Raw genomic sequence first — 12,372 nt, 5'->3', positions numbered from 1 at the left:
AAATCATGCTTCCAGACAAGGCCTTCTCCCCGGATTACAAATCATGGCACCGGTGGCAAACAGGCAAAGCTGAAAACCTTATACATTCTCTTGAAGTGGTACATAATATCTAAGTCTGTTTTATCCTGTCTAATGATGACAGAACTGCAAACATAACCACAATGATATCAAGTTTGAACTTACCTTCTCTCGCATAACGTGGCAAACAACTTCGTCTCTGTCTTTTTTGTAAGATCTTTCATCAGTCTGAATTACGCAACGAACTGCTGCAGTCACGGCAATACATATCCCGAAGATTAGATCATGCTAACAAGGTCCGCATACCTTCTTTGAGAACTAATTCCTTTTCACCTTCAGTTCTACCACGCACCTCTGACGAGTGGAATCGCCTTCCCGAAAATACTGCTACTATTCTAAACCATGCATCTTTAAGAACGCCCTATCTAATATTGTATAAATAGAACACATTTTCTACCTGCTACTTTTATGTTATCAATGTTAATCTTGCTTTACTTCGTTATGTTTATTCTTTATTTCGTTATAGCTAACTTGCATGATAGGGCCCATTTTTGTACCTGCTCATTTTATAATAACCATGTTAATCATTCTTGATTTGTTACGTTTTGGACGCTGCTTTTACATATATTTTTTCCTTGCATTTGTTCTTTACCACTCCGCTCTGTGACGCCTCGGTCCTGAGGGTATATCAAATAAATAAACAAACATGTTGCAGACTACAATGATTTAACATTAGCACATTGTGCCACATGTTTCTTTCTGTAAAAATGCTAGTTTGACATTGCAAGAATAACTTTGTTTACACCAAGAGGGTTGGACACATTCAAGTGCTTCAATTTAAGAAAATGCAACAATTCAATGACTGATAGTTAAACGTACGGAGGGTACTATAACTTGAGAGGAATAGAATGACGGAATGACTTTCAGTGATTCATGAAGCTTTCAATAACACAAGAGAAATGATACCCTAGGGCACTTGAAAAGTACAATCTGACACCTCTTGTAAGATGGTACACTAAGTTCAAAGTAAATAAAAATAGTAGCACAAGGTCAAATAAGTGTATCTTATGACTCTTCCCCATGCAAGCACATCTTGTGCTAGTAACACTAGACAACTGTGCAACATTACATATATGTTTTATTTGCAGAAAGTTTCATTCAATCTAAAACATTTTGACTGGACATGCTAATGTAAGTGCAACAATTCGCAATCTATACATTTTGTATATAGCAGTCTAGTTAATGAATAAAATTAAGGTTGTGAGAAATTTAGAGAAACTGGCTTTGTGAAGTGCAGAAAAAGTTTCTGACAAATTTGTCTGTCTGTGACAAGAGATGTGTGCAGAATATGAGCGCCTGTCCAGATCACAAGCTCAGGTAGCATGCTCCGCAGGCTCAGATAATAATGCACACAACGCAAGCAACGCCTGTGGGTGTGAACCCCTTTCGGATATAGTTTGTTATGTCAGGAAACAAATATGTCTGCGATTTTATTTTAAGCGAAGCAATAAAATTGAAAGGTATAGAATTCAATGCATGAGCGAAGAATCCACGTCTTTCTTAAATATTACAGTTTCAGGAAGCTTCCTATAGTGCACATCGCAACTTTCTTTCTCAATGTCATTGCTGTGTGCCTCGTTTCAAGTACAGCTATAAGTGTGTGTCGAGATAAGTTCGGAAAGCATGTCCACTAATCATTTATTATTCATAAAAAAACAATGTTTAGCTACGCGAGTGCCGAAGAGAATGAAATCAGTTGTACTTTTGTGAGAAACAAATTAGTTTTTAATAATAAGTATAGAAGCAGCTGATTATTCCGAAACAGTCTTTTTTGTGAATTTAGCAGACTGGCCACTTTCGTTTGCCTACATAAAAAAATGTCGCAGTTTCGCCCGAAAGATGAAGCATCAATTGCGATAGCAAATTGGTAGAGACATGTTCGGAGTAGGGATAGTAGTTTTATCGGCAGCATAATCTTGGACACATTCGCTTTCTAACTGAATTGACAAGCGTGGTGTCACCGCGCACACGCAAACATGAATAGATGACACTGAATGACCGCAGACAACCACTGTCAAAACGTTGGCAGCAAGCGCAGCCTCTGCTTATTTCCACATGGCTCTGACATTTGTATGCGCTGTGCATTCGCGGCTCAGTTTCCATTGAAGCGATAGACCGCACGATTATTTGCAGCGGGCGAAGAATCGTGCCGTCTATCGCTTCAACGGAAACTGAGCGGCGAATGCACAGCGCATACAAAGGTCAGAGCCTGTGAGATAAGAGACGGTGCGGGCGACCGCCACCACAGCCAGTGCAAGCGTATTTGTTGACAGAGTAGAAGCTGCTCCCCCCCCCCTCCCTCCTGCGCTGCCTTCCCGCTTTTTTGCTTTTGCTGGGAGATTGCGTTGCCAGTACCCCTTGCGCTCGGTTGCATGATACGCATTTGGTGCCGTAGCACAGCGTCGCCCCGCCTCCCTCCCCCCATACCCCCACGACTTTTCGCTCGACGGTCGCGTTTGCTTTCCGCCGTGGGTTGGCTCTCCGTGATAGCGCGCGTCCCCCGCGCGTTCCCATTGCCCTTGGAATCTATACGGAACCTCACGGCGACGCCGACGGCAGAAATCCCGTTGAAGTGTCCATATAATTGCTCTCGCAATAAAATATTGCGGCTACGGCTTAAGAACGCTTCATGACATATCGCGGGACAATAGCGTTGATTCTAACTATTTACCACTGAGTATGACCGCTATAATATGAAAAAAAAATGCGAAACTGAATGCGAGGTGGCGAACCAGACAACCTTCATTAGTGCAACAGGTGCAATTGAAATAGTGGTAACAGTTATTTTGCGACAAGTCATTCATAGAAAAGCACAAAGATTTTTATATACAGTTACACTCTTGCACATAAGGCCATCAATTTAGTTGTTATGACACTGCTCACACATAGGTTCGTCACTAGGTTACTGTTATTGCTGCGAGACTGTTCATAGGTCTCAGAAAAAATGTAATGGTCTGGTTGAACTCATTTGCAAAAAAAAAAGAAGTGGTTGTCATGAAGCCCATTTTATCCTATCAAAACAGGAGACATTTCAGAGCGGATAATTCATAAGACTCGCAACAAAAGGTAAAAAGTAAAGCTTCAATGCACAAAAGGCGTTTTGTTAGAAATGAAACAACAATCTATTTTTACACGTTTCATGACTCATATCTCGAACCTGGTGTCATACATAGAATTCGCTCCAAGCGGGTACACCTTGGGAACTCCCCCGCTGCAATGACTGTAATATGTGCCGTAAAGGAATTTGTTCAAACCTAATTAGTCAAATTTGTTTTAGTTTGTCGATGACGCATTACTGTATGTTGTGCAAGCCTCTTTTAGTATTGCAGCTCAAAGACTAGGATTGTGCTATCTGCCACAGACTATTTTTTAAAATCCGTGTAGCTTAAAAAAACAAACGTGGGATATGACCTGCTAGTATGCTTTGCTTGTTTTCCGATGTACCGTAAAGATTTCCGCTGCCTTTCCGATTAGGGCAATTCACGCGATGCTGCGTTATCGTGAGCCATAAAGATGGAAGTGCTCCTCTATATCCCATGCTCTTTTCATTACAGTAATAATGCAGACACGTCTGGGCTTCTGTAAGCAGTTTGAAAACCAAGGCATATTCTGCTTCTACATTGGTTCAAGACCGTGCGTCACAGTTTTCAAGGCAGAGCACATTGAGGTGAGTTGACCGTAACTCCAATCTTTACTGCGCCTCTGTGTTTCCCGTTTACAAGTGCTATACCACGCCAGCGTTCGGCTCCCTAAATAACACGCATATGGCAGAATCAACGATGGGCGAACAAGCGAAGACTGTCTGCGTTCCGGCATGGGTCTTCACCAGCGCTTGACGAAGAGCCTTGTCAAAACTCCTGTCCCAGGCGTCAGTTACTCGGCCCCTTTCATGCCCTCCTGTGAACACTTTGTCTTGCTTGCATTTCGTAAGTCGCGCAGAAATAATAAAAAAAGTTTCCCTCATCGCAGTGCACGTCCCATTCACTGGCACTTCTTGATTGCTTTAGGGAATTAGACTCGCAAATTCATGTAGAAGATAATATTTTGGTCAGTTGCAACGCCCATATAATTAGTGGCAATTAACCATGAAAGTACAGTGTGACATTGCTACAAAAGGCCACAAAAGCGCTGCTACGATTTTTGAAGACTACCGGATTGAGTGACCATCGGTGATCCGGACTGAGTGGTTGTCAGTGATAGAGCAGAGATCTGCTGCTACGTCAGCGATATCCACAGCGGACGTTCTAGTTTTCTGTTGATATTTCTCTTTTGTTTTCCCTTCCCCCAGTGTAGGGTAGCCAAACAGGCTCAGTCCTGGTTAACCTCTCTGCCTTTCATTAATCATTTCCTCTCTCTCTCTGACGCATCAAACATTCTAGTGAAAGTCAATGAAATATGGCACCGCGTACACCAGCATAATTGTCGCATTTTTATTGCTTTGGGGAATAAAAATATATTTTTACGACAACCGTTCTGGCCAAGCAAAGCCAGAGAACACGCTTCACAGTTTGCATCGCTGCCTGTAAATTCGAAAAATTCCCGCCCCATCCGTCTTCATTGTAGTTCGGGACCTCGCTCGATTTCTGAAATTTCTTTACTAGAACACTTCATATTGCAATAAAACTTCAACATATATTAGAAGGCATATGTTAAGGGTACATCAATTTCGGTTTCGGTACGCATGTAGTTTCTGCTCGTATCTTTTAAACATTCGTCGAAGGTCTAGCTCTCTGTCATATTTTAACAGAACTGGCGCTATTCGTATATTTTTTCTTGTGTACATGTATAATAATGGCTGCCGATAGAACTTATTCGTTTTACTTGTCATGTGTTTACGTCAAAAGCAGAAACAGAGCACACGTGTCTCTTATTTTTGGTTCTATTTTAATTTCTCGGGCGCAAGGTCACACAAAGCGATTTTTTCCAAACCGCGACACACTGGAATGGCCTTCCCCTCAACATCGTTACTACCACCTGCCCATCTTCGTTTATAGAACTTGTCACAGACCATTTTGTTAAATGATTATTTATCACGATGTTTACGCGATTTCATAAAAAACCCACCCCTTATGTAATGCCCCTACGGGGGACTTTTAAGGTAATAAACTGAACTGAACTGAGCGCAGCCAGTGTGTTCGATTTATTACCAGAAGTATGGCAAATGCGCTACAGATAAATGCACGAGAAGCATTTGAATCCGTAGCATAATGCAGTATGGGCCCATACATAAACAATGATAGGTACATGTGCAGGCAAATTAGCAATATCCCATTTTGTATTCATGCTGGCAAGAGGCATCTTGTATTCTTATTACATTTCTGCAAAATAACAAGAACTTTCGTATTTAATACAGTTATTTTTCTATAACGTTTGAGCGTGACAAGAGCGGCCTTTGGTTTACTTGAACAGGAAGACTGTTCTGCAAAACGCAACCAACACTAGACAGCCGCCTTTTCCCATATATGTACATTTTTACTAGTGGCTGTAAGCAGTTACCAGTTTTTAGCATCGTGTTCGAAACTGGGAAGGCATGCAAGCTGAACAGTGAAGTATATAAGTCTTAGTTGTTCAGTTACGCATCATGATAATAGCGTTTATGCTTTATTAGCAGGTTTACAAGCATGATGTGGTCCTTGTTATAGAGGGGCTTGGCAGGCAGCACCTAATTTGAACTCAACAAAAAAAACGAATTTCTCGCTTTCGCAAGACTACGCGTGGTTTTAGGAATGAATCACATATATTATCCAACGGTTCTTTAAAATATGATGACTGACTATGAACAAGAGCAAAATATATCGTTCTAAAAGTCGGTAAATCGAAGAACTGGCGCTATTTATATACCACAAAGCACATACGGCTGAGCTATTTACATAGTCACTCAATGAGCATTTTCCAAAATGTGATGACCTATTACAACACTAAGTTATAACAGTGACACGTTCAATGGGCACTCCTTCAATCTGATGCACACTTGAGTCAAAGGTTTATTAGCATGAGGCGAGTCAAGGATAAGCTTCATTTCTTTGTTAGTCGTTGAGAAAGTGTCACTCGTACACTCATGTGCGCAAATGAAAGAATTATTGTCCGGATACATGACAGGATTGAAGTTGTGCGTTAATAAAGATGATTCACGTATAGTGACAATGGGATGTGTTATAACACTGGTTCTTGGGGAACTCCCATAGTGATCACAGAAAAATCTCAATCAAGATCAAGAAATCGCACTTCTTTTTGTCAATTGGTGAGATGGCTCCAAAAAAAATTTAGACACACAGCATGAAAGCCGCAACATTTAATTTCTTTAGTACTATGTAATAATGAACAGTATCTAAAACATTTGCAATGTCAATGAAGAAACGTAATATTATTGTTCAAATAAGGATAACTCAGGAGTAGCGGTTGACTCCTTGTTCAGAAACCAGGCTAGCTAGTTGCTAGTACTGATTCTTGTTCGACAAAATTCCCGTTTCGCGATTACTTCTTGAAAAGCTATGGTACTGCCTGTCAGAACAGATAAGAGGTGGTGATTTTCTTGAATGCGAAGGATTTTTTTTTTGTACGGGAAGAACGTTATCAAATTTTAAGCCATTTAGGTGGGTAGCTGTGTAAAATGCACAATTATTTTTTTCGTTGGAGCAGCAGACTATTTTCATAGAATGTTTTAGTTTAAGTGAGGATAACTGATGTTATCCAGTGCGGTCCTTGCATTGGTTCCTTGTTAACTACTGCGACAATTTGATCTTACGCCATTTCGACGTATCTGAAGGAATTTATGACTGTAAGCAGGAGTATGAAGCCTAACGTCACGAAACGCATTCGTAATTTTCATGCCGATGCTACAACAGTAATTATTGAAAGAACCAACTGATAACTATGCCAATATTTGCGTCAATTGAGCATAGGAGATACTGTAATAAATAGAAGCAGGTTTTATAGTTGAGTTTATAATCTACCAAGTCATTTTAGAGTCCCTTGAATTTTTTGCAATCAGTTGAGAAAAATACTGTCGCGTTGTAGTAACGGTGCAGAACACAGTAGCAAAAACTGTGAATCACGAAACTAACTTTTTATTGGGCCCACAAAAGCAAGTAACACTTGAAGCGCGGTAGCGGCGAGCACAGTCGGCTATCGTCGAAACCTGATCGACATCGGTTTTTATACATCACTCGTCGAAGATTCCAGCGTACCCACCGTGGTTGCTTTTTGGGTATATGTGTTGGGCTGATAAGCACGATGTCGCGAGATCGAATGCCGGCCACGGCGGCCGCTTTTCGATGGGGGTGAAATGCGAATACACCCGTTTACTTTGATTTAAGCGCACGTTAAAGAATCCCAGGTGGTCCAAACTATTCAGGAGTCTCCCACTACGGCGTGCCTCATAAATTGATTGCAGTTTTGACACGTAAAACGTGCCAAAACGTACCAACCGTGCTTTTTTTTCAACGAAGGCACGGTTCTGGCCAATCGCGTCCGCGGACAAAACAACACGTAGAACAACAATTTTTGACGTCGAAAACTCGCGCCTCGTTCAGTTGGGATATACCAAAATTGGCATGGAAGGCTACGAATGTATGACTAATATGACTAATAGGTCATGACATCAAAAACATCACATGCTCGTCAGTTCGTCATGATTAACCAAAATACAATCACGTGTGGCGCATACCCGCATTGGATATGTGGGTATGCGCCAGGGACAAGAAAGAAAGAAACAAATCACGTGTGGCTCATACCGGGGCCGCACATTTCAGCTTCGCTGGTTTACCATGTGTACGGGGTGCGTGGGCGGTGAATGTTTTTAGATTCCAGCGTAATATCTGGTGCTCGCATCCCTTCAAGAAAGTACAACACTATTCTCGTCACGCATACAATCTGATTACGCAAGGTTCGGCGTTAACACAGAGAATAGATAGAATCAACGTTGACATTCGAGTAAGCTTAAAATCATGCAGGCACGTCTGGCGCTGAACGATAACTCTAATAAAACACGTTGTGGGGCTAGTTGGTGCATAGCTTTCAAAAGATGAAGTGCCAACAGTGACAGCACACTAGGAAGGAACAAAGACAGGACAGGCGCTACTTGCAACTGTTTATTGTGGTCAAAGGTGGTTGAATATATAGCCATGGGGAGAGGGGGGCGGAACACTGAAAAAGGCGGAACACTGATTGTATGAATGCGCCGCGTGAAAACACTGAAGATATGCATGAAGGAAATGGCGAATCTAAAACTTATCTAAAAACGCACTTTCATTTGCGTATATATTCAGAGACGGGGAGCTGATACATGTTTCCCCTCTCTTCTTAATCTGGTTGGCCTCCAACAATTCACGTGCCACAGAGTCTTTACTCTTAAACAAGATTGTAGTGTCTTGAAGCCTTGCTTCACATGCTTGTTTATTTTCATTGCCGCCGGCCTTGCAATGAAGAGGCAAGTTTGAGCCATAACCATATTTCAATGAAAGCTTATGCTCTCGCAGGCGATCATTAATACATCGGCCAGTTTGGCCGACGTACTCTTTCCCACACTTCAGCGGTATACGGTATACAACTCCTTCCTCACACTTCACAAAAGGATTCGTATGTTTAATGGAACACCCTGCTTTCTTAGAGTTATCAGAACCGATCAGGTGGCACAAAGTAGCAAGTTTTCAGGGTGCGGAAAAAACCACAGGAATTTTGTATTTCACGGCGACGTGTTTAAGATTGTGCGCCACTTTGTGAGAATACGGAATCACCACTGGTTTGGCTTTCTTTTCGAATGTTTGACCTTCTTCAGTGCTTCTTTTTCTTTCTTTTTTCCCCCTTTTTCAATAACGCCTCCGAAACTGCGCTTAAAACCGAACAAGGGAAGCCAGCCTTCCTCAATTTCACAATTTGTTCGTCAAAGCTTCCTTGTGCCTTATAACAGCACGATTTTTTAAGGGCGGATTCGAGGCACATAGTGGCAATCGCACGTTTAACAGTCTTGGAGTGTGTAGACTCGTACGGCAACAATTCCTTGCGGGAACGGGGTCGATACATCCATCAGGAACCTTCGTCAGTAAGGGTTATGTCAAAATCTAAAAACTGCAAGCTGTGGACGCTGACGTCCTCAAGAAAGGCCCCAAGTTCAGCTCCGAGCCGAAAATCCCGGCACATGAGCTGCTTTTCTTGAATAGAAGGATTTCCAACAAAGCTGCACCAGAGGACAAGGAAAGTTGTCTGCTGGACGGAGTTGACAGCCTGGCCAGAACGGTGTCCAACAAAGGAACTCGCCCAAGAACCCCTAAACACGTATCGTGAATTTTTCAAGGACAATAACCTTTGACTCCTGCAGGACGACAAGGAAGGAGGGTTTGTGGCCATGCCGTCGGGCATGTTCAATGAAAAAGCTTTACAAGCCATCCAGAGGAATTTCAAGCTAACGAGACTGAAGCCAAGTAAGGAAAAGTGCCGTGCCATATCTTTGTGTGTAGACCTTGGACTACAGAAGCTCGCGAACGGTGTCCAGAAAAGTCGGGCAAACTTTTTGAATGTATTTTTTACTGCAAAAGCGCGCAAGGATTATATATCGTTCAGATGTATTGTGAGTGAAAGAGGTTCCTGGCAAAACAACGTTAGCCGTTACCTTCTCAAGCAGCTTAACACATTGATTATAGATGACCCATTCATGGTAAGGAATAGCCTTGACATCATAGCTTTTTTACGTGAGACTAAGTCGCTAGGATGCTTGTTTTCAATAGATGTTGTTGATCTTTTTTACTCTATTCCGCTAAAAGAACTGTTAGCAGCCGTCCTGAGCTGCATTGAGATGAACTGGCAGGTGTCCTTTCAGAATACCGCGGGAATTTCTGTGGATAACTTCATAGCACTCCTGGAGTTTTATCTTTGTTCAACAGCTGTTTGTTTTGAAGGCCAGTTTTATGTGCAAAAGAAAGGAATTTGTATTGGCTCGTGTGTGGCTCCCGTACTGTGCAACCTTTTCCTTGCGGACATCGAGAGAACGCTATCAATGGTGTTTGACGATGGCAAAGTGCTGAAGGTTTTTAGGTACGTTGATGATTTTTTAATTTTACTGACGGAACGTTCTCCCATCACTTACTCGCATACTGCGCAGGGCATTTTATCTGAATTTAAACAGCACGGCAAAGGCTTATATTTTACTTTTGAACTAGCCAAAGATAACAGCTTACAGTTTTTAGATCTTGACATAACCCTTACTGACGAAGGTTCCTGCTGGATGTATCGACCCCGTGCCCGCAAGGAATTGTTGCCGTACGAGTCTACACACTCCAAGACTGTTAAACGTGCGATTGCCACTATGTGCCTCGAATCCGCCCTTAAAAAATCGTGCTGTCATGAGGCACAAGGAAGCTTTGACGAACAAATTGTGAAATTGAGGAAGGCTGGCTTCCCTTGTTCGGTTTTAAGCGTAGTTTCGAAGGCGTTATTGAAAAAGGGGAAAAAAAGAAAGAAAAAGAAGCACTGAAGAAGGTCAAACATTCGAAAAGAAAGCTAAACCAGTGGTGATTCCGTATTCTCACAAAGTGGCGCACAATCTTAAACACGTCGCCGTGAAATACAAAATTCCTGTGGTTTTTTCCGCACCCCGAAAACTTGCTACTTTGTGCCGCCTGATCGGTTCTGATAACACTAAGAAAGCAGGGTGTTCCATTAAACATACGAATCCTTTTGTGAAGTGTGAGGAAGGAGTTGTATACCGTATACCGCTGAAGTGTGGGAAAGAGTACGTCGGCCAAACTGGCCGATGTATTAATGATCGCCTGCGAGAGCATAAGCTTTCATTGAAATATGGTTATGGCTCAAACTTGCCTCTTCATTGCAAGGCCTGCGGCAATGAAAATAAACAAGCATGTGAAGCAAGGCTTCAAGACACTAGAATCTTGATTAAGAGTAAAGACTCTGTGGCACGTCAATTGTTGGAGGCCAACCAGATTAAGAAGAGAGGGGAAACATGTGTCAGCTCCCCGTTTCTGAATATATACACAAATGAAAGTGTGTTTTTAGATAAGTTTTAGATTCGCCATTTCCTTCATGCATATCTTCAGTGTTCTCACGCGTGCGCATTCATACAATCAGTGTTCCGCCTTTTTCGTCTCCCCTCTCCCCATGGCTATATATTCAACCACCTTTGACCACAATAAACAGTTGCAAGTAGCGCCTGTCCTGTCTTTGTTCCTTCCTAGTGTGCTGTCCCTGTTGGCGCTTCATCTTTTGAAAGATAACTCTAAGTTGTTAGCGGGTGAAATGCGGCCCCCGAAAAAGGATAAAAATGGGCACGCGTATTGAATGGGCACGCGTCAATACGGGTGCCCATTGCACACGTGACTTTTTTCAGCTTATTTCGAGCTACCATGAACTTTTCTTTGTAGTAAAGGTTACTTTTATCTCGCTTAATTTTTGTACGCCAGTAGGCTGTCTTCATTCACAGTTCCGAAATAGCACAGGCATCCATGGAAAAATATGGTAATGCCCATTCTCGCGGATGACAGTAGACTCCACTATGGCTTCTGTCAAGCAATTACTTAATAAGCTATATTGCTAGCTTGTATCAATGTGGTGCAGTGCTGTATCACTAATTAATAAACTTGTTGATTTAACATATGAACATTTTTACTGTAAGTCGCAGCTCGTAGGCAAGTGTTTTCTGCACAACGAAATGAGATTACGGTGGTAAAGTGATTGCAACTTACTGTATCATAAAGGACACAACTACTTGTTGATTTATTGGAATTGCCTATGGTCTAAAGACGTTGTTGATGAGAGAGTGACTCTGGCCGGAGATCGTAATAACGTTATGAAAACACTGGAAATTCTGAGGCGAAAACATCACTTATTATCATTTATGAAGTAAACGGTCATCCTTTTTCTATTCAAGCTAGTCAAGTATGCAAGTAATGCTTCAAAGTGATGCGTCAAGTTTTTCATTTTTGGTTAGAGGTACGACAGATGGCAATTGGTACAGTGCTAGCTTATATTACAAAATTTCTGCGAAGAAGATGAAAACTGGGAAAACCCGCAGGGGCGTCTGCGCAAGCAGGCGTTTGGTGAGTTGCGCCACCACGGACCCGAGCACTCGAGGGTTGGACCCTCCCCCGTTTAACCGTGCGTGGCTTAGCCGTGTCCGGGGAAAAGAGGATCCTGGGGTTGAGCCGATCCCGGGTGCTCGGACCTTTATGGCTCCCCGGCGGAGGCAACACACAACTTTGGCCTCGGCTTCACGTAGACGGCACCCCCGGACTGACCCACCCGGGGGAAATCGGTAGTTGCCTTTTCCTGTCTCTCTCTCCAATC

At 42.4% G+C, this 12,372-nt stretch overlaps 1 protein-coding gene across 1 annotated transcript in view; it reads left to right on the top strand.

Annotated features, from left to right (window-relative positions):
• Nucleotides 1-12,372, top strand: part of LOC119447252 (cytochrome P450 4V2) — a 249,406-nt gene that overhangs the window by 54,363 nt on the left and 182,671 nt on the right. The window contains exon 2 of the mRNA XM_037711486.2: nucleotides 3,633-3,745. Within this exon, the coding sequence (XP_037567414.1) occupies nucleotides 3,633-3,745 (113 nt within the window). The remainder of the gene's footprint in view (nucleotides 1-3,632; nucleotides 3,746-12,372) is intronic.

This window comes from Dermacentor silvarum, chromosome 1, assembly GCF_013339745.2.
Source record: "Dermacentor silvarum isolate Dsil-2018 chromosome 1, BIME_Dsil_1.4, whole genome shotgun sequence".
NCBI lineage: Eukaryota > Metazoa > Arthropoda > Arachnida > Ixodida > Ixodidae > Dermacentor > Dermacentor silvarum.
This window is presented reverse-complemented; position numbering and strand designations above follow the sequence as displayed.